The sequence below is a fragment of the Anopheles bellator genome, chromosome 2 (assembly GCF_943735745.2).
Source record: "Anopheles bellator chromosome 2, idAnoBellAS_SP24_06.2, whole genome shotgun sequence".
Taxonomy (NCBI): domain Eukaryota; kingdom Metazoa; phylum Arthropoda; class Insecta; order Diptera; family Culicidae; genus Anopheles; species Anopheles bellator.
This window is the reverse complement of record NC_071286.1, coordinates 53,812,466-53,835,793: the sequence shown is the minus strand read 5'-3', so window position 1 is coordinate 53,835,793 and position 23,328 is coordinate 53,812,466. Positions and strand designations below refer to the sequence as shown.

Sequence of the window (23,328 nt, the reverse complement as noted above, 5' to 3'; positions counted from 1 at the left end):
GCACCGCGCACTGTCGGGACAGCTTGTCAGATTCCGCATGCAGATAGTTTCAGTCACCGGTGAGCATGATTATGTTTTGATTTGTTTTTATTATTCAATTACCCCTTCGGTTTCGATTCCGCGCTACGAAGTCCGCCACGCGTAGTGGAGCCGTGACATTGCGTGTGTCTGTTGGAACGGGAATCCAGTTGACATATTTTTCTCGTTTTAAAGTGTTTCTGGCGGATCGAATGTATTAAAAAAGTGGTCATTTTTGAAATATTGTTTACGAACTAATAAAGTGCAGAACCTGTACATATCAATATCCGGGATCAATTAAATTTAATAATTGGCTCAAGCACCATCAAAACTGTCAGATCAAGTGTGTCATATGGTGTGGAAAATATTGACATCCTCTCACTTTCCCGCTTTCCCAAGGAAGAGAGGAAAAATGTGCGCTTATGAAGCAAACATATCGTTGCTCTTTCCAACTAATACGCCACCGGGCGACATTAAGATGTTTCTTGTGCGGCGCCGTCGTCGTCAAGGGAACAGGCCGCCGATGCCGCCAATTAATATGCTGCTCGACTCGACTGTCTTCGGGCGAGCACGTGCCAAGACACCCGCCCCCGGGAGAGGCACGTGGGGAAGTCTCGGCTGCCGGTTCCGGGCCAATGGTGTAGTTCCGTAGGGAGGGTGCTCGGCTGCGCGTGGCAGAAGGAAAGCCTACCGCCTTTTCCTGGATCCCATTTTCTTTCTCTCTTTTGTGATTATTACTCTTTCCCGCGACCGTCGTAGACTGTTTACATCTTATTATATTTTTTCCCTTTTCATATTTATAAGCCGCAATTTGGAAGGGCTAGCAACGCTCTGTGTTCTTCGGATGATGGCTGACAGGGGACGTTTATGAATAGCTCCATCATACGTTCGGCAAGCTGAAGATCGTTTTCGATCGCCATTTCCAGTCTTTCTCTTGCTTTCTTTCTCTCTGACGGTTCAAGTGTGTTTTGGAGATTTGTTACGCTAATTTGTTTCATTTGACAGAGAAGAAAAGTATGAAACGCGAATGCGTTTGAAGGTTCTGTTTCTTGAACACTCAAAAAATGCCTAAAACACACGAAATTCAACGATGTTCTAGAATGGCTCCAAATGTGTCTGGGTCTGGTTCCAACAATTGAATTGGCAGCAATTAGAAGAAACATATTATGCCTTGATTTTCGATAAAATTTTTGTGTTTGGAATAGTTTGTGAATCATCACTATGCACTACGGACCTAACGTTGTTTAATACTTTGCCATAAAAATAGGGCGACAACATGGCGTTGCTTTTACAGCTGTATTTCATAACAGCTTCGTGTTTCCATATGTATGGCCGGCCATGAATTAGGTGGATAGCACATAGCGCCTTTATCTCATACGCGTCGCGGGTCAAGATAGACCCAACATGGCGTTCGCGGTGTTATGTTTTGTTATTCTTCTTGGCGTTTACAAATGTTCCACAACCACGCGGTTCCGACAGACGCCAGAGGGTTGTTGGCAGTGACGCCGCACCCAAGGGCGGTCATATCGTTGCGTGCTAAATGCATGTTTTGGGGCCTGCCGCCGTAAGTACATTCGGCTTCTAATTGCTTTCACATGACCGAGACCTCCTCTGTCGAGGAGACCGGGACACCGTCGGGAGGGATTAGTGGCGATCATGGTTGCGGTCGTTTGCAGGGAAGACACCCCGCGAAAGGGAGCGGCGGCGATGAGTAATTTGAAGTGGGTTAGAGCCGGAATACCCGGAGGAGCTGGAAGTCGGAGACTCGACCCATAAGACATGAAACAGCTTAACGGCGTCTTAACTGCGTCTGCGTCTTAGCGTGTTAATACCGCAGCACGATTTATCAGCCGTACATTGGTGGGCACGAAGTTCAAAATATCTTTCCCCTTTCGTGGGTCCGAGTGCTGTTGATGAAGATGTCATCCGAGCTACGAGGAATAATATGCCTTTGGGGCGGCTTTTGGATGGAATGGTTTTTTTTTCAAATTTTCCGACGTTCTGGTTTATGTTTCAGCTGAGACATCCGACGTGGAACACCGTGAAGGGTTTACGAGGATCCAAAACTTGATAGCTTATGACTCAGAGCGCAACATAGCGATGTCCGGAGGCTGTCTCGGGAAGCACGTTACAAGACGCAGGTGACGCGTGGCTCGGCCCGAAAAGCAAATCAACCATTTTAGGTTAAATTAGGTCCCGTCCAAAAGAGGGGACCGTTAAAAATGGATGATCCATTGCGTTATGGCTCGGACAGTTTCAAAACGAACGGTGACCGATTGTGGGTCCGTTGTGGTTTGAGGTTTTAAGCAAACGAACCATCCCAAATTCGTCGCGCAATTGGGCTGTTCGATCAACGGCCGGCCTAACGAGCCCTTGGTTTACCAACCCACGTATTCTCACGCCACGGTATCGGACAAGTCAATTTAATATTTGACTCCACCAACATAGAGCTATGTGGCGCAAGGTTCCCGCATGCGGCATAGCGATGAAAGAGGCTTAATGACGCAAATATGGCCCGGGAGGGAATTTTTTATGATCAGCCGCACGGGGTCAGTTCGTTGCTCGATGAGGAGCATAATTTCCAACCGTCGTAAAACGCAAACGACATATTTACACATCATTCAAAGCAATCCGGATCAAGGTGGTGCGGTGTTCCAAACGAACTGTGCCTAATGCTATCAGCTGCGTAACCCAGGCTTGTCTCCACTTAATACACTGCCGGAGGGACCTCGATCCATGTAAAGGTGTAGTGTTGTTGGGTGGTGGTTTTATGCGGACGTAAATGATGTTTATGACCGAGTGCATTTAATTGCTGCCACTATTCGACACACTTGATCGCTTGTTTGGACAAGAGACGATGGTGTACCGGTCGATCCGGTACAGTGTAGATAATTATCATGAGCTCGGGTTGAGCGTTTGAAGCACCTTTCGATTCGGGTAACCCAGACCCATCTATTGCAATGCAGCAAACATAATAGGAAAACACAGGAGACTAATTATTTTTCATCGTTTATCTGTTGGCGGATTTGATTGTTACAAGCTACGGACTGTTTGAGAATTTTTAACAGAGACTACGTCATACGATAGGTTCATTGGGGAAGTAAGTAATGATACTTTTTACTGGTTAGATTTATAGTATCAGAATCGTATTAAATTTTTAACAATTCTAATAATTGTTGTAACAGTTTGAAACTATTTTAGGTGTTAACTTTAAACAAACATACATTTTTTTCGGTGTACAATAATGTAAGTTTAACTTTTGGTTTTAAACGAACACCTACAAGAATTGATGAAAAATTGACCGAGTTCAAGTTTTGATTTCCATCATTTCGTTTATTATGCTCACAAAGGTCGGTAATCAATTATTCGAGATATTTTTCATCTACCACTCCGAGGGTTGTAACCCATGTTATGGCCGCTCTACACATAACGGTCGGTTGTGGAGCTGTTACGGTTACATAATTTATATTAAGTTTTCGTTTGGGCCCCATTGGTCCCGGCAAAACCGACACGAGCAGAATAGATTAGCAATAGAATATTAGTTCGTTAATTCTTTGTTCCCTGCCCGGCGCGTGTGCCGGGCGGAGAACGAGAACTTTGGGTCGCCTGTTAGTTGGAATGTGGGAATTTATCGAAATCACACCGTTGCACGCTATCACGCCCTTTTGCTATCGCCAAATCAAACTAAGATATGCTACGCCAACGGTTCGGAGGAGCGACTTCCGGACGCCCGTCTTAGCGTTCCGTGGGATCCGAATAGCACGCGAACTAGATGGGCTGGGCTGGGAGCATAAATTTCCTCACGATTCCAATTTATGTTTTTTTTTTCGGCTCACGAACGATTCATTCGCTGCCGCTGCCAGCGTATGTATGTTGTCTGTGCTGTGTGGAACCGTATAACCAAAGTGCACGCCGTTTGCCACCCTCCGTCCGCGAGTCCCGTTCGTGATGCTCACGAATGTCAGCGTGAGGCGTGAGTTATGTTGGGCAGCGATAAGCCCCACGCTCGGGCCGTGCCACATCACACGGGATCGATTATGCTTTATTTGATTTACATTATTACATTAGCTCGCTCGTTTTCTCGCGTTGGACTAGGAAAATGGCCTAAATCTCGTACATAGCTTTGTGTTTCTTGTGCTGACTTCGTTTTTCACGTTGATTGGCGGTTGTCGCGTGATTTGGCGGTTTTCGGAATGCACGAAACAACATGGGCACAGTTTTCGCCAAACCACACGCTGAATGCGGCACACCGCCAGCACAGTTTTTCCGTGTTCCATCGGTCCGCTGCCGGTTTACAGGTCTACGCCGTGCAAGGCTTACACATATAGAGGGCCCCCAATTGAGCTTCATTCGATTTCATTCTGTCGATAAACGGCCGATTGGAAGCCGGACGATGATTCTTATGCGGCGACAGCATAGGTTATGCAGATGGGCGGCTGGAAGAATCGTTGATATGAATTACGATTATTCTTTCCTCGTCGTTTTGCGTCTATGCTAGGAGCAATTGTTGCCTTTTTAATTATGATGATTGATGCTCACGATTCCAATTGAATTGAAGCAGCGCTGTTAAAGGTCGATTTAAATCAATGCCAATTACAGTTTACCGATTTCCTAAGCATCGTACCAAAACATGCCAGTACCAAGTATTCCTGAAGTGAACTAGAACGTGAGAAGATTATTTAATTACTGTTTGTTTTGCTCATTCTATCAATTTGCTCATTTTCAATGTTAAATGTTCAATTCAATCACCTGACATTGTGCCAACCGCAGAATAGTGTCTCGAAAAGGACAGTGTTCGGTAATTCGCTTGTTGCTTATTGCACAGTAATCGTCGCAAACCAGTTATCAGAGTGTTTGCAGATTTCTATATTTTTTCACAAACATATTGAAAGCATTGCTGTTGGTCCATACACATTTCAACTAAGTGCGAGAACGAATGTTCCCGATAAGTGCATCTCTGAATGTTCTAACAGTTATTGTTTGATGTTCCTTTTGGCGCCGGTAATAAGATCCGTTATAAATACGGCCCGCTCCGTTCCATTAACATAAAAAAATAATAAGTATAAAAAAACATTTAAGATACGAATACTCTACGAATGTCATCTACTTACACATCACCAAAAAGATATTTGCTATCTCGTTGCCGGACAAGGTGATTAAAGTTACACGTATTTGGACCTCTGCTATCTGCAGAAATCTTTGGAATGGCTTTATTGCTCTATCAATGGAATAAAGGACAGCGTCCACATTTCCAGTATTGTTAGCTACAACAGCACTGATTTTGATTGTAACTTATCGAGGGTTACTATTTTTTCGCCCAGAGACTTCATTGTGGAAAGTACAGTAAAGTTAGCAACAGTAGAGATGTGTTGTGTAACTAAATTAGTATTTAGTTAGTTGTAGTTAACACTTTTACCTATAGCAATGTGCAAACCTCGAACAATAAATTCACCCACATCATACTGCCGTCTTCGGAAGATCAAACCAAATCATGAGTCTGGCCGCAAGGGAGTGTATTTATATACCTTTGGCATAGAATTTGATGAACCACAGTTGTGCAAATTTATTTTCGTTAGAAACAGTTAACGCCCCAAGACGTTTTAGGCGAGTCGGAATGTTTTGCCAGATAAAAAAAGGTAGCTTTACATTTAAATAGGTCGAACAGGTACTTAATTTTAAAATATTTGTCCATGTTTTACAATTTCTCATATTATAGTTCTTCTGAGGAAATATAATCATAACTCATCAGAGTGTATAGATGGATGAAAATTGAGGTTACTGATTTAGAAAGGTGAGACAATCAACCAGTGAACAGTAACAGTGAAATTGTGTAATTGAGTAATAAAATTGTAACAGTGAAATATTAGAAAATCAATTATAGCAGTAATATTCCAACGTTCCTATTCAGCAGGTTTTATTTATATCCCTGCCTGTTTGCTCAATTGTCGAGGACGTCGTTTTGGGCGAATATTTATTTTAAATACTTCAGCACTGATCAGTTGTTTTGAACCAGAATACTTAAACAGTTGTTTTGAAGCATATACTTTTTATGGAATTCTATCGAACATACAGAAAACATGTGCGCGGTCCGTAGATCATCCGTCGCGCTGCACCGATGAATCGGTTTCAAAGCGAAAGATGTCAGTTCGAATCCCGACAGTGTACCTGTTGGTGCTTACTAAACGGTTCTAATACGGCTCTGCCCTTTCTAATATTAATAAAGAAATAATATTGTTAAGATTGTCTAATAGTTGTGGTAAGAATAATGAATATTGTTGGAGTTGGAGTATGGTTGTATAGTAAATGCTGTTTGGTTCATCATTTTGCAGAATTTTATTGTTTAAGAATCATCCGGCCCAGATGAGTGACAATTTTGAATGTCGCTTAGAGATTGTTGCAGTGACTGCATGTTCTGCAGTTTGTTGATGTACATGCAGCTTCCCAGACGACTATCACTAGCACTAGCTTCCGCCTCAAGCAGTTGTATTAAAATGGAGCTCTTTTCAGCGTACTGCTCTACAAGGGCTGTGAAGTATGTCTGAAACTAATTGAAATAGCCGTTGATGAGTTTATTAGTAAATTTAAAGTACTTTTTCGAGGGGTTACTTTGTTTAAAACTTACGTCGCCCACATTGCAAATTCCGGGCTGTGGAGTCCAAGCGCAGGAAGGAACATTAGAATAGAAAGTGTCGAAATCGTATTGAAGCATAGTTAATATTCCATCGATGACATCTAAACCGGTGGATAATCGTTGTACTTCGATATCAAAACATTCTCCGACGTCTGACCCCAGCATACTGAAATAGTTCATCAGGCGGGGCGAGTATTTATAAAAGCAAAATTGCGAATACGGTCCACCAGCCACTAGGACCTCAATCAGATATGTAATCGCTTCGTACGATAGTGGATCCAGCGTATCCGCATACTGCGTGAGATATGACTCTGCTGTGTTTAAGTAATTGGGCAAAATTTGGTTCGCAATAAAATTCGGTATGTCCAGAATTGTGGTTGTGCTATCATTAAAATGTGAGTTTATCGGCCCAAGAATCGCATTTTGTCCGATTAGTGCCACGACTTCGGGATGTTGCGGTAGGAAATTCTCCATGTCTGTTGCGCCCAATAAACCACTTGATAGTTCAACAATCGTGCCTTGACTAGTTTGGAAGTCATCGAAATACGTTTGCAGGTCACTGTTCAGTTCTGCCGACAAATCCTGTAGATCGTTCAAGAACTCGTCGGCCTGTTGAATATTCTCGATGGTAGATTGTATTGTGTACTGCACCGGCGGTATCATTGCCTTGAACGTATTTATGGCATTTCGAACATTAAACACGGTCGTCACTGACACCTGGGCTTTTCCTGCTTTTATCACTGCGCTGGCAAGCTCGGACTGGAACTGATGTAGGTTGCTTGCTAGATCCACGACGCTGTTGTACATTTGTCCAAATACATCGCCGAAAAGATGGTTAATATCATCGCCAAGTAAGCTTGTTAAGGTTGTACGTGTTTGGACCACGTCCGTTGACAGAAAGTTCTCAAACGTTGTTATTGCACTATAAATTGGACTGAATGCAGCAGCCACATTTCCGGAATTTTGTGCCACAGCTGCACTAATTGAGGTTGTAACTTGGGCCCCTAGAGTTGCTATGTTGGTTCCAAGAGATTCCATCAAAGGAAGTACAGTGGAGAATAGTGGGTAGTCCGTTAGTAGCACCAAACCATTTTCATCATCAACCGCCTGTAGACTAACAGTTGTACTGTCTACTGCGCTTTTGATGCTAGCACTCGATGTGACTGCGCCAGTCGACCCAAAGTCAGGGCTAGGAGCCGCTCGCGATGGCTGCGAAGAAGGGTTAGTCCGCACGTTAAATTAAGGAGTGACCACAACAGCTCCCTGTACAAACCTGTAGCACCGTGCAGCACACTAGAACAAGCAACACACTGATTCTGGTCATCGTACCTTGCCAGATATCCAAAGCAAAATGATGATTTCAATTAAAGATCTTTATATATATATACACAATTTTAAAAGGTCCAAGATAAATGGAAAACACTTGTGTAAATTTACTTTGATTAAAGTAAACAGTATAGCGAGATGTTGTGCTCAACCAGAACTCTATGTATTGAAGTGTTTGGCCGTTATTTTGGGCAATTGAAAACAAGTTTTCTAATCTGCAGACACTTGTTAATGGGTGTTAAAATCAGCAACATTATCCAGAAACGCAGTGAGGCTTTTAAAATATTGCATAAATTGTTGTAATTAAGAAACATTTTATTTTATGTTTTTGATTTATTTCTATGATCCCGTTTCATTTACAACTTTAAAATGTTTATAAAATATCGACAAATCGGAACCACAGTGCGCATGAGTTCAACATTAGGCTGTTCATCAACGGCGGCCTGTGTTGTGCCTTGTTGTCTGAGTCATAATGTGTTTTCGATGCTATTTTCGAGGGATGCTATTGAGGCCAGCTTCTTCAGCTGTTTTATGCAGATTCCTTAGAAAATGTATGACACATCTATAACAGACAGCTCTGACGTACAGCTCTACAGGAACCGAAAAGTCTACCATCTGGCACATGAAGTTGTGACAAATGTAAAAAGAATCATCGATAAGTTGAAAAGGTTTACAACATTTTTTCTTCTTCTTTCTCTGTGTTCACAGACTGAACTATCCCACAACCTGCAGCAGTTATCAGAAAAGGCGAGGTCAACAACGGAATTCATACAAAGACTGAAAGGAATGAGCGATAAAGTCACGGTAAGCTATAGTTTCGACTATAATTGTTGTGAATTACAATTTCAATTGCAAAGGATAGAAACCTACATCGGACTGGATTGCTACCTACGTCGGAGTCTTCGTTTCAAGATATTCCTTTATTAAAACATATGCCTTTTCTTTACAATCCGTGCAGTTGATTGACAACGGTTGACATTCCTTACATTTTCTTACTTTTATCCTCTACAGGACACCTGCATGGAGTTTGAACGACTTGTTACCGTACAGTGTGAGACATTGATTGAAGCCATTAACGCCCGGAGGGACGTGCTTCTCGATGTAATACGCAGTGACAAGGAAGTGAAAATACGCACATTAAAGGTGAGTAGCTTGCTATTAAAACGAAAACTGCACTTTTAATTTGTTATGGTTTCATTGTTTTGAATGTTCACAGTAACTATATGACTGAGCATTTCTTTCTCGATTTCAGGATCAACAGGTCAGTTGCACAGGGAAGCTCCAGCAAACAACTGGGTTGATTCAGTTCTGCATTGAGGCGCTAAAAGAGACTGATAGTGCAGCGTTTCTTCAGGTAGGTTCTTATTGTTTTGGGACTGTTTTCTCTATATACTCAAAAAAAAAAACTATCCAAACATGAAGGTCGGTCCCAAGTACTTCCCTCCCAAGTAAATGTACTTCACAGCTACACACGTGTGGCAAAATGTAAATAACTTGTTTCTTTTGACTATTGGTCGAATAGTCCCTGAGGTATCCATTACGCGAATCGCTGGTTGAAGGTCTGAAGCAAAACATGACGGTGGTTTACCACCACAAAAAGTGGACACTTTATAAAGCGTCCTGCTGGAGGCTCGAGGTTCCTTGAAACTATTACCTTGGTTGTTTGAGTCGCCCTTCCTTTCTAAAGCTAAGGTGTTGATGCTGACTTGGAGCGGGTCGGATTGGATTGGTTTTACACTACAATGAGCGAACCCATAAAAGACCTCGATTTGATGCACTCATTTAAATAAGCAATGTTTAGGCTCAATCCTTTTATGGCACACGTAACTGGAACAAGCTACTCTATGATCAATTTTGAAAATTGTAGGGACAGATTTATGATGTTTCTCTTTATTTTTAATTTTTTGTTCAAATTTTGTTAATAGCTGTTTTATGGATTTCAATCAGTACGAAACTTCAACGACCTCCGTACGACATCATGACCCACATACATGAAGTGGAAGGCATTGTTTAAATATGTGTTATGGTTAAACAGCAGTTTTATGCAATAGTGTGTTCCGACCACAAATGCTCTGCTGTGAACCTTAGGCGCTCGAAGTAAAGACCGAAGGTCGTACCTCAACCAACCTTATGTTTGACATGTAGTTTCAACGCTTCGCCCAAATATGGCGTTGTCTTGGCTCTAAGGCGCAGGCTTCATATGACACGAGTGGATCATTCTGCTTCAGCTGGAGAGGGAAAATCAATCAACTATGTGACTTCTTCCGTAGCCAAAGTTGAAAGGTTAAGAAATAAATCAAACAAAGTTGCATGACGACCAATGGCTTAAGATCGTTCACAGCTCGAGAAATAGTTTGAAAGTGTTTCAATTTTGTTGTAGGATTGCTCACAGAATGTTGAGTACACTGAAGATCTATGAGGCCTTTCCGGTAGATTCCCGTTGCAGTGTCTCGTATAATCATGTTGGGACAGTGTTGGGAATTGAAATGAAAACAACATTAACCGGTTGGCATGTTAGCAACCGTGCAAGAGGTTTGCACCGTCTGTCGTAGATGCCGTTCGAATTGTTAATGAGTTGCGTGTCTTTACCTTTTCGTTCGCAGGTCGGTTCGATGTTAATTAACCGCGTCGCCAACACGGACATGACCTGGCACCAGGAGGTCACGAATGCGGCGCCTCGCGTATCGCCAATTATCGATCTCACGCTCGACGACTCGTCAGTAATTCGCGCCATCGATAATCTCAACTTCATTCAGATGAAGCGTAAGTACGAAAAAATGCTTACAGCGGCCCAACGTAAAGTTAGTTACTAACCTCTAGAAGTCTCGTTCAGTAACCGAAAATTGCAAATGCAATATGAACATTCGTAGAGCTACCGGTTGGCTACCAATTTTTTAGAGTAAGGTGTTCACAAGCTAGTTTTCAAAACGCGGTACCTCCCTATAATCGCTATGCAGTTGGCAGGAGGTGAGAAACGTGAACATTAATTATTCCTGACCTGTCGTGAAATGTGCTATTAATATTATGTCCCGAATCACCTCTGCAACTGCAACATGCTTCGTCGTGCACCGTTCCATTCGCGCGCTGTGGTAATTTGTGGTAATGCTAACGGCAGTTGAATTTTAATTAACTCGTGATTTACCTTCGAGGCCAGGCCAGCCTGCGCTACAGCACTGACGATCGCAAGTCCTGCGCTGAAGTGCTACAAACGTTCCGTTCGATCGATCCCCGCGATATGGTCGTGGGACTGAGTGCGTTAATTATCCTATGGCCCGTATGGACCTCTCTAGGCAAACCCAAGATAGAAGCGTTGTCGAGCTTTAGTGGTTGTTTCTATTTCATTATGCTTGTAACGGTGTATGGTAGTCGAATCTTAAACACTTCAACCTATTTCCTTTACACATGCAGCCGCCAAGGAGGGCGAGGAACGGCTCCCAGCAGGTGAGAACATTGAATCATCTAGTAAAAGAAAATGATCTTCTTTTCGATTTCAAGTTTGTTGGTTGCGTGTGCGTGCATTTCTGTTACGTTCTGGTCTGATTTCTTAATTTGTTCTCCTATGCTAATTTTTGTTTAATCATCGGTATTATCTCCCGTTTGAGAAGTATTTTATATTTTAAACAATGCTTCCAAACTTAGTGAAGCTCGGTTCCTTTAAAGTATTCAAGCGATATAAATGTTGACCAATATAACCCTTTCATGTTATGTTTAATCGGCAGATTGAATACTAATTTCACACAGATAGGCAACCTTTGCATTTTTTTGATAATGTTTTACAAAAGGGTGTTCAAATTTTACGTTTTAGCTGAACGAAGACGGTCATCACTTAATGGATGTTTATCCTTTGAATATGATCACTATGACTGATGTTGCATGAGCTCAAAGTGTGGCTGTTAACGATGTATAAAGATTATTTCACGAAGTGGAAGAGTAGTTATTATAGCTACAAGCATATTTAGTTGGTAGCTTACAGCCATGTTGTGACAGAGAAAATATTATAGGAACATTTAAAACAGATCGTGATGCTGTCTACCACAGTTACTATGGAAGGTTGCTAGGCCTGCAGACAGTAAAAGCCCCCCCCGGCATTCTGCGGATTAAAAGTCTCCGCTCGAACCACGCAAACAGTTTCTAATGGCTATTTGATAACCGGTAACGATTTGGTCAGTCCGAAACAGGAGTTCAAACGTACCGAAAGTGTTCCATGACAACGCACTGAATGGTGGACAGTTCACACCGAGCACCGACTCCTTCGACGAGATTTTCGATGTAAAGAACCTCTTTTTATCATCGATCCGGCTGTTGGAGCATCAAACGGTTTCTGGGTTTCCCGCTTTACACGTTTTTGTAACAAGGTTGCAAAAAACGAACGCTTTTTGCCTAGCTTCGCAGAGGCTTTCAGGAACCGAACTCCCAGACGGGCGCCAACGGTGGACCACCGGGATGTCGTGCGCTAAATCTGGTGTCAGATGCAGCAGGCGCACCTACACCTCACGGCACTCAGCAACGGTTGCGGTTTGCAATACTAATCGGCATCGATTTAACGATGCCCACCGTCCAGGTTCCAGTGGGTTTTTGTGAGTTGCAGCGATATTTTGTTGTGTATGGGCCGTTTTTCAGCACACTTTGTTGCGCAGGGACCTGCCCATCATGCTTTTGGTGTTCCTCTTTTGGTTCACTCGAAAACTATGCTGCGGCTCAGGTAATGGCAGATGCTATGCAATGACCAGAGTTAGTGGGTAGCAAAACGGAAAACGGCTTCGCTGCTTGGTAGCCGGTGAAACCTATCAGATGAATGTGGTGCTGGGGTGATAAAGTGTAAAGCGCCGCACAACGGCTCAGCATGCTTTTTATTGTTGGCCTGCTGGTCGTTGTCACGTGGCGGGCAGATCGGTGTGTATTATGACCGTTATCAAGTGCACCGGTTGCATAAATGGGCCGCTGAAAGGCGCCAGTTTCTGTAAAGTGTGTTGCACCTCTCTTCAACCAACCAGATTTTCGAGTGGTGTTTGTTTGCGGGTTCGTCGGTTCTTATCCGTTCCGGGTGTGCTGATTTATTACGTAGCCATTACCGATTGTACTGGCGCCCTCGTAAATCGACGAGTCATTGGAAATTTATGTTGTTTAACAAAAGAAAAAAACTTTCAGTTGTGGTATGGTGTTTAGTTATGTTTTCCAATGTTGCCATCTTGTGGCAGGTATGAAATCAACTGAAAATTAAACGAAATTAATTTTCAGTCGATTCAATAATACTTATTTTATCTGAATTTATTGCAAACCTTTTCAAGCAACCCAACCCCAGTTTACAGGCAACAAAACAAATTTTAATTTTATATTTATTTTACATCCATGTCTGTTGTCTGTTTATGAGTAAAAGTTTATTTTTATGAAGCTTTCAACATTCATAATTGCGTTTTATCTTAATTACCATGCCGCGTTCGTGTTACTCCCTTTGGGAGGCAGACGAGCATCTGGCAGTGCGTTGGCCCTGTCTTACCCATCCTCATTCCCCCCCTTATCCTGTATAACATCATCACCGGGCGGACAAATATGGCCCATTTATAGTTTAAATTATTCATTTCTCTCCGCTCGCCTCCATCTTATTATGGCTTCTCTGCATTTTCCAGTACCCCTCGCGCCCGTCATCATTCCGGAGGACTGCTCAGCGGAGAACAACTCCGTAACTGTTGCGTGGCAGGCGCCCAGTCACTCGTTCGTCCAAGGATACGTGCTCGAGCTGGACGATGGCAGCGGTGGAGAGTTCCGGGTAAGTTCCGGGTGCAATTTTGTCACTCGAACATCCTCCAGTGCACAGTCTGTTTCTGCTGGTGTGTGAGCGGTACCACCGAAGGAAGTACCGCGCTGGGATGTGCGACAGTTCAAACAAAGCGCCAAAACCACATCAGAAGCAGATGCCGTTCCTGGCCGTGGTTAGCCGACCGACCGTGGCTACAGACCAATCTCCAGGGGGCCCACACGGAACATAGTGGCGAAAGAGCCACAATCCACAGCCACAATCACGTGGCTTTCCATGGTCGGTGGTTTGATGTACGCCCTGGAGGATGACGCCGACAATCGCGAATGACTTTGGAATCGATTCTTGGGATAACTGGGGCGGTACTTGAAACCATATGAAGTTCCAAAGTTGAGAACGTTTCAAAAATCATTCGTTTCAGACGTTGTAACTGTGGGACACTGGGGACGAATTTTTTTGACTAGACAAAAGATGTTCTCATGGGTTTTAGGAGAGGTTTCATGAGCTCTGTGAAAGAACATTACTCGAGCCCCTGAATATTTCGTGATTTGTAGATCTGTAGAAGAGTTATTCAATTTGTATAGTTGAAAAAGGAGTAGCATTTGAGGAGCACTTTCTTAATAGTAATAAGCGAGAAAAGCCATCACTATTGCACACTGTAAAGTCGTCAGAAAGCTTTCGAAGCTCTTGGAAGGAACAAGTCAGGCCTCCTCGTTGTGGCTATATAAAAATGTTACTTCTTCAGATCATTGAAATATCTAAACCCGCCAGACCCCGGGTGGACGGGAACGGGAATTCCATTATGGCGCCAGTCGTAAAGTATGAAATCCCTGGTGGCTTCGGAATGACGGGGGCCTCGGGAGCACTTTAGGGGTCTGCGTGACTCCGAAAGCAAACACACCGGCACCAACCATCCGTCTGGACGTTGAAATCCTTTTTCACTCAAACATCAAAGTGACGTAACGTGGCGAAGGATATCGCTACGCCATCTCTGGGTGCCTTGGCCCCCGGGCGAGAAAGACACTTTGCTATTCGTAACTATTCCGGGTCGGCGAAGCTATTTGAGGAAACATTTCCATTACATGTCGCTTTCTCCGGGCGAACCGAAAGGCTGTCAGTCAAATTGTACCGTGTCATGGCGCGCTCCTGTAATGGGTGCGTCCGGAGAGGAGGTGGTACATTCCCTCGTATGGGGGCGACGGGGGGGGGGGGGGGGATAAGAACAGAGGATTGACCTTTTGCCCGCCCTGGCCTTCCGTGATGACCAACGTTCCGACCGACCGTTCCGTTGGAGGAAAAATGCACATAAATTGTCGGAACGCTAGCACAGGACGCGTGCAACATAATGTGCTTACTGGACCCCCAGCGAACCCTAGAATGCTCCCGTGGGGGAAGCATTCGGTGTCCGAGGGTTTCCGCACACGCTCGGGCGGCCATTGTCGTTTTAGCCATTTTCCGGAATTTCAATCCAGTGCAAGCTAGGTAAATGGTGGTGCGCCCGGTGCCCTCGCCCTGTCTCCTACTATTGGAGCTGATAGTAGAAAGCGCCCCTCTATGAAGGAGGTGTTTCCGTTCGGTCCATTATTAGGCCTTACTCATCGTCCCATTCGTAATGGGTAATTCCCGCGTTCCCCGAGAAGCACACCAAATTAGCAGCACTCCTTGATTTTTTACGTCCAACCAGACTGACGGCAGCTACTGTGTCGTGATGTGGTAGCGATTGTCACAAAAAAGGGACTCTTCGCTGGCAGAGTGACCCTAGTACTTCCGTCGGGTTATTCCGGTTGAATTAGGGAGCTACCGTTGAGAAATGTGGCAGTATGAAGGACATCAACTTTTTGTCGCAATGCTGAGCTCTCATAGGCTTGGTGGTGTAGCTGGCAGTAAATAGCTGATTTGGTGTTGAAACTTTCCGTGCAGTAGAGATTCAATTTACGTAGATATCATAAATGGTTCTTCTTGTCACTAACCGAACCGAATAACTGCACTAGCGGAAGTTCCTTAATTACACCTATACTAATATTCTTATCTGGTACTAGCCAGTTTGCAGGCTGTAGGCGAAGAAAATGTTGATACAATGCAGCTGTTTACAATGTCTGTTTCGTTGGAGCAGCGTCCCAGCTATGGTTTTGCAAATTTCCACATTTTGGCATTGTTGACTAAGAGTCTAGAGAATGTAGCACTCAAGGCCACATAGACTGCAACAGTTAGAAATTCTCCATATCATACCAGATAACGAAGAATACTGCAAGGTTTTGAAATAAAGCACAGACAAATTTATATTGTGTAGGACAGTACTGTCGACAACCTACTGTTTGTTCAAACAAACGTTCAAACACGAAACTGAAAATAGATTTGAAAATTCAACAAACGGCTGTACAAATGTCAACTATTGACGTCAATGAACATCTGTTTGTACAATTTTTTATCAGAGAGTCGTACCGTGGAACGAGGATCGTCAGATTTTGGTGACCGTGGTCAATATCCTGGACAGTGACGTTGAAAATGCATTTGCAGCTTCTTTCCATGAAGTTGTACCATTTTTATAATGTTTATTAAATTTTCATTAAATAAAATCGCAATCTATGCACCTTCTTTGGGAGTATTAACAGCAAGTTAAGGAGTGCATTTGTGCTTCTTATTTAGTGTTTGAAATTATTTAGTTTGGGGTTTATGCGACTGTTTGTTGGATGGTTCAGCAGATTTAGTACTGTCTGCATAGATATTGCATGGTCTAAATGGTTTTTAGATGTTCCACTCTTGGGATATTCTAGCTCCACCACACTGGCAGCCACAAGCATTTGGTTCGCCAGCATTCCCCTACGTTCGAAACCACCTATCATTACCACTTCAATGTACACCTAGGATCCCTGTGGTGTTGGTGGCGGTTAGCATATAAACGAGTTATACCTATCGTGTGTTTCAACGAAACGCGGCATGTAAAAATGGGTAGCAACAGTTGAAGAGCTATTCGTGAACGAACGAAGCCACATTTATTCAAATGTTTCAAACAAAAAATGGTGTAGTGCGGTTGTGGCGTTTATGAAAAGGTTGGAAAATGTGCCTTGATAACGGTCGTTGCTGAAGGATTCTGTTGGACCATCATGTGCGTTTGAAACGATATCGTGAATATTGTGTGCATTACAGAAATAATCTGTAATTGGTTATTTTATAGTTGTTTTGAACATCAGCACACAATCTTTCATCTCTTTTTTTTCAAATTGAGCTCCCATAGTAAATAATAATCCAAAGTTATTAAGAAATAAATTTAAGTGGTTTACATCATGATATTGTTAGAATTTTATACCAGACTCGCTTACATTTCTATTGAAGAACAGTGTGGTAATATTTCCATTTCTTCCATCATACAGGAAGTCTATTGCGGCAAGGAGACAATATGTACCGTCGATGGACTCCACTTCAATTCCATGTACAATGCACGCGTTAAAGCCTTCAACAACACCGGCGAGGGTGAATATTCAGAGCTTATCGGATTACAGACAGCAGAAGGTAAGTCTGTCATGCAAAGGACACTTTCAGTTGTGTTGTTTCACGTTGCGACGACGCTGGGTCGGTGTAAAGTGTCGGAAACGCAAGAAAAGGAATAGCAACGCACCGGCCTTCGGTCGTAAGTGGATGAGTCTTGTTTTTGCCACGATGAAGTGGGATCTACGCAGACACAGGGGGATGCCGGCGAACCGAGGCCTTTATTATGCACTTTTCTCAAGAGGAAAAACAACGCTCCACGATGGCGCATGAATTGGTGAGCGCATTTCGCAAACACAGTTTAAGCACTCGTCTGGGGCCCGAGCATAAACTCGTTCGTTGCACGTGTCTCGCTGCATCGTTTGGATTTTTGCTTTTCACTGACGCTGGCCCGCCGGGAAATGGGATTGTGAAGTAGAAATATCAATCTTGAAATATCCTGCACGATGTAATGGTGCTGTTTGCTCATTAGCGTCCATTTTCGATGGTATTTTTACTTAACCAGGGTAACTTAGAATGCTCTTCAGTGTGTGAGTAAACAAGACCTCTTTTGTACGAAAAAAGGCTTTCCGTGATTTATATTTTCGAGACGTGCATTGCGGTGCCCTTCAACGTACATGGTTTATTCTTTTTCAATTTTTGAGGAAACCGACTCACATATATGCAAAGGCTACTAAATTAGGCTTATTGAAGGGATTTTGGGTGATAATTTCAGCTTAATTGAATGTGCGGTTCTCGAAGCAATGAAATGCAGTGTAACCATAGCTGGTTTCATCTAGTAACCGTTGGATGCAGCGAACGAGAAATTCAAAGCGTTTCGTGCAATGTTCAATTCAGTTGCATCGTAGGCCACGCTTTTGAATCTGTCTTTTAAGCAGGTTCAAGTTTTACTATTTGCTGGACGAGCGCTAACCGTGGACGGCCGAAGCATGGCGTACGTCACTCAGAAGCAGTTTTTTAGTCAACTTTTTCGGAACGAAGACCCCAAACTACTGAATCGGAAGCGTAGCGATGCGGTCCTTAAATCGTACAGCTCCTGCATGGACACCCGAGCATGGTCGCTAGATTCGCAAAAGCAAACCCAGTATATCTGTGATGTAGCTCACCGCGTCTTATCACAAGCTGGTAAAGTTCCACTGCACGTAAGAACGCTTCTGTAACTCTCCTGCTCCGCTGTTGTGTTCACCGACTGTCCTTTTAGACGTTTTCCGGTGCCGAGCTGACGAAGGACATACTCGTGCGGCTTGATGCGGAGAACTTGGCCGACTACATCCTCAGTCTGCGAAGTGAGATGAAACGAAAGAATGGCACAATTGAGTCACTCGAAGAAAGCCAAATAAGTCTTGCCAGCGAAAACGAAGCTTTGTCCAAAACCCTGGCGGAACTTCAGGAGGCACACACGCTGCTGAGTTCTGAAATTGAGCGCATGGGAAAGTGTCAGGAGGTGCACCGGGCAAATAATCAGTTCGACGAGGAAGAGCTAATCGAGATAAGTCGACAGATTTTCGAACTGAGTGATCGAAACGAAGACCTTGAGGAGGAGATTCGGGAACTAAGATTCCGACTTAATGCTCGCCAAGCGGCCGAATCGTCGCATGGTGACCAGCCAGAGCATGCAACCGTCGAGACCGAGAACAATTTCCTAAAATTCAAGTTTAAGGCATACGATCAATTGGAAAGCGAGCTTGTGATGGTCAGGGCAGAGTTCGACAACTTGACGCAACAGAAGCGTGATCTGGTGGAAGAGTTGCAACGGCTGCAACGATATCGACTTCGTTCAGCAGAGCTCCACAAGGAGTTAAAAAAGGAATTGAAGCGCCGTGAAATATGCGAAGATCAGATCGAAGCTCTGGTGGTAAGTTAAAGCTGTTTAGATATTCACGAAAAGTTCAGCTCTGTGAGCTGTATTCATGAGAACGTTTTTGAATCCGTAGAACATGTACGAGCAACAATCGGTTGAATTAAACCAGTTGAAAGATCAATTAAAGTCCTATTGCCGCGTGCCCGAGGAACGCTTATTTGATGATTCAAGTGATGGACAAAATGAAACTGAATCGTTCGTTCAAAGACGAAGCAAGACCGAGAATAAACAAGAACGTGGAAATGCATCTTCGGAACTAGGGTTCTGTGAAAACTGCGCTGAATATGATCGCCAAATTCAGGAACAGCAATATCAAATAACGATTTTACAGAGGCAACTTGACCATTCAGCAGAATCTGAGTCTCAGGTGGCACCGGTCGGGTCGAGCGAAAGACTGGTAGAACTCGAACAAACAAACTGGACCGAGCAAAGCCAAATGGAAGATCTGCAAAGAGACCTCGCCGAATGCCGGAGACGGTTGCAGGAAACCAGCGAAAATTACGCTACCCTCCGCGAGAACTCGTTGGCTGACTGTCAGGAGCTGGGACGTTTGAAACTACAACTCGAACAGCTTACATGGGAACCCCCGAGCGGAGCAAATGAAGGTACCGAATTGAGTGTATTAAATGAGAAATTGAACCGATTACGGGACGAAAATGAAGCTCTTCGCACGGAATTGTCGGAAGGCCGTGAACGTGCGCTTGATGCCGAGCGAAAACTCGCCAAGTCCCAGGACGACTCGGCGGAGTGTTGTGGCGATAAAGAAAGAAAAATCGAGGAATTAGAGCAAACGATCTCACGCTTGCAGGCGATACAAAAAGCTAACGAAGAAACATCTCCCGCCATTGACACGCTGAGGGCTGCAAATGCAGACCTGGAGGAAAAGATTAAAAATCTAGAGAAAAAGCTGGAAAAGAGTGAACAAACCATGAAGGAGTTCCAGCGGACAGTTGACGCTCAGATGTCCACCGAGCCTGGAGGCGATAGACAGAGTCTAGCAGCACTGGCGCTAGAAAAGAATGAAATTATTGAGAAGCTCGAACAAGAATTGGAGTCTTTAAAGGCCGCCCAAACCACAACCGATCACATGGCGTGTCGACAAGAGATTGAAGAGCTTCGCACGAAGTTGGATGCGTTCGAAAAAGTGGCTGTGGAGAGGCAAAGTGTCCGTATGAGTGACTCTACAGAGCGGATTGATACACTATCAGCGAAGGAAAGGCTTGGGTCAAACGAAAAGGATGGTGAATACTTGGGTGAGGCAGACGCCGATGAAACTGTGGACGACTGGGAAGGTGCAGCCGATGTAGGTGATGAGTATGCCAGAACTGAAATTGATGAGACGTCAGTTACACGAGAGAAGGACGAACACGGCCGCATGTTTAAAGGGAGCTTTGCAAAATCCAGCGCAGTGGAGGCATTCCCTTCGGACGGTAGAACCAAGGGTTGCAGGATCCATGCCATAGCTCTTAAGATTGTAGACAACGGCATGGAGGTCCTGTTGGTCGCCGAGTTGTACATTTTGCTGCAGGAGGTTTGCAGTGTCATCACGAGGAAGAACGTTGCTCTCGGCCGGAACGTGACCGTGCTGGCCAAGAGCATGTCCGAGTGTTGGCAGGTCATTACTGAAGCCCGGGTCATGATGGACAAGGAAACGGTCGCCGGAACAACCCATGTGGTGCCCGATGGTGGAAGTATCGATGTCAGGGTAACTTGCAAAGGTGGCAGAGCTAGTGGTCATCTAGTGCCTGGTCTTGTTGGCCGTCCAACGTTAGGACGTCAGTCCGCTCCACTGTATCTCGTGCCCGCTGTTGCTAGTGATGAGAGCAAACATTGGCCAACGAATTCCGACATTCCTAGGTAGGATGCTTTCAAAAGCGATTTGTTTCTAATGTTTCCAGTGGATGGATTTCTTCACACATCCTCATACAACTCATATTGTTGCTTGCAGGAGACGTTCTGTGAAGTGGAAGGATAACGCTAAGAGAACAAAGCGATAAGAAGTGACTAAATTGAGTGAAGTTTGCACAATTATTTAGAAAACGCGATCAATATTTGCTGAAAGAATTGTTAATTAAATTGAAACTCTTCATCCTGATGGGTAATCATTTAAGTGCTGCTGCTGCGTGTCGATAGATTATTTTACAAAATTCTTGCAAATTCCACATTCTAATGTTTTGCCCTGTAAATCCTGCCCCGTAAATCCAGTCCCGACAGGTCCTGTGGACCTGTTATATCACTTTGCATTCTAAGCCGCTCTGGGCCTTTGTATTGGCCAGGCAACGTTTTCCATTACAATTCAAGCCGGAAGCGTGAATTTGCCGCTCTCGTTAGTTTGTAACGTTCATCGCCAATCGCCTCGCCTCACCACAACCGCTGATGTGTTTACCGAATGAAGCGATGCGTAAAACGAACCGGAAAATTGCTCGCACCACTCCTTTGGCGCAAGCTTCGCCACCACCAATCGTTTCCGGCGCAGTGCGGAATTTTCCGCGATTCGCCAGCCTGGCAACATTATCAAACGAAGGGCACCGATCGACCGTCGATGGCGTTTGGCGGTTTTTTTGCCGGCTCCAGAGATATTTCGTGAAACCCTTTGCCGGTGCTTCTTATCGCAATTCGCACAGCTCGAGGCAACCTGCACCTGATGGCTGCCGAGGGCTGATGGAACATGCGGACGATGGGCGAGCGTCCAGAGTGGCCAATCCTCGAACCCGTCGTTCGGAAATACGGAAAGGCTCAGTCCTTCATTTCGATGTTCAGGAGGGTGATGATGGTTCGTACGAGTTTCAATGTTGCTGGGCATAACATATTCAGTTGAAATAGATTTGCGCCTTCGCAAATGTCAGAAGCGGGATTTTGAATCACCGTATCGAATCAGGTAATTTTGTTAATGGCAGCGATTGCAGAAATGCGCCGTTTGAAATACGCGAAATACAGCGTTTGTGGCGATACTAAGTAAATAAATTAAATGGGTGTTCTTTGTAAGCTTCTACAGAATTCGAAGTGATTGTATTAATAGATCATGTACCACTCTGAGCTCATTGCTGTAAATGGTAGCAGATAATGTCTAATTTTAGTCTTATCATTAATTTATAAAATGTAATGAATATTTTAAATGAAGAACACTTTTAATTATAAGAAAAGATTCCAATAAATTTAGCATCAACATTAAACATTGAATGAATGTCTCAGCATTGTTTAAGAAACGGTGATCCTCTATGAAACGATTGTATTTTTTTGTATGTTTTTTGATTGTATTTTTAATTATTTGACAAATTTCCTTCTCGCAGTTGCCTGGTTTGCGTTCGACTCCGTTCTCAGCGGTGGCCCTTGCTCCGGATTGAACTTCTCCAGCGACAACCAGACCGTGTCGGCCGACGGCTGGGAGCACCGGGTGGCCCTCGGATCAGTTGGGTTTTCGCGTGGCGTCCACTACTGGGAGTTTACCATCGATAAGTACACCGCCGACACGGATCCGGCCTTTGGCGTGGCTCGTCTAGATGTGGCCCGCGATAAGATGCTCGGTAAGAGCCGTTTGATGCGTGCTGGTTTCGTCTCCTTCCTGCGCTTCCCCTATCGTAACTCACCAAATCCGGGTTCGTTTCGCATATGCTTCCTCCGTCCACAGGAAAAGACGACAAAGGCTTTGCGATGTACATCGATCGGCAGCGGTCTTGGTTCCAGCACAACAGCGTCCATGAGCGTCGCGTCGAGGGCGGTATCTCGACGGGAAGTACGGTCGGAGTGCTGCTGGACCTGGAAAGGCACACCCTTCACTTCATAGTCAACGAGATGCCGCAGGGCTCGGTAGCGTTCCGCGATCTGTACGGGGTCTTCTATCCTGCCGTCAGCGTCAACCGTGGTGTCACTCTGACCCTGCACACTGGGCTCGATGCGCCCCACATGGACTACCACTAGGGGTCGGGCTCGGGATCGGTACGATCCCTTCGCCCAAAGGTGACCTCCTCCGGCAGCAGTGCTCAGTAGTAAGTGGCCGCTCTCTCTCGCTGCCGCGAGATCCTACGATAAGAAAAGGTGAAAATGTAAACAACAACTGGCTAAACATGAAATTAAATTGTTCATATCCGTGTGTTGTGACCTATGGAGGGCAACAACAACAGGGAACACGTTTGGCGCGTTCAATCGCCGGGTTTTGATCACTTGTCCGGAGTCTTTCCATTCCAAGGCACCGCTCCCGTTCCGGATTCGGTCCGGCGCTCAACATGCAGAAAATGTTAATAGAAATGTACG

At 44.4% G+C, this 23,328-nt stretch overlaps 1 protein-coding gene across 1 annotated transcript in view; it reads left to right on the top strand.

Moving 5' to 3' along the window:
- The window catches only part of LOC131209224 (E3 ubiquitin-protein ligase TRIM9), a 62,632-nt gene extending 39,563 nt beyond the window's left edge, over positions 1-23,069 (top strand). The window contains exons 2-9 of the mRNA XM_058202235.1: positions 8,684-8,779; positions 8,987-9,118; positions 9,228-9,329; positions 10,579-10,738; positions 13,603-13,742; positions 17,102-17,240; positions 22,368-22,601; positions 22,706-23,069. Coding sequence (XP_058058218.1) covers positions 8,684-8,779; positions 8,987-9,118; positions 9,228-9,329; positions 10,579-10,738; positions 13,603-13,742; positions 17,102-17,240; positions 22,368-22,601; positions 22,706-22,995 — 1,293 coding nt within the window. The 3' untranslated portion in view covers positions 22,996-23,069. The remainder of the gene's footprint in view (positions 1-8,683; positions 8,780-8,986; positions 9,119-9,227; positions 9,330-10,578; positions 10,739-13,602; positions 13,743-17,101; positions 17,241-22,367; positions 22,602-22,705) is intronic.
- Positions 23,070-23,328: the final 259 nt, after the last annotated feature.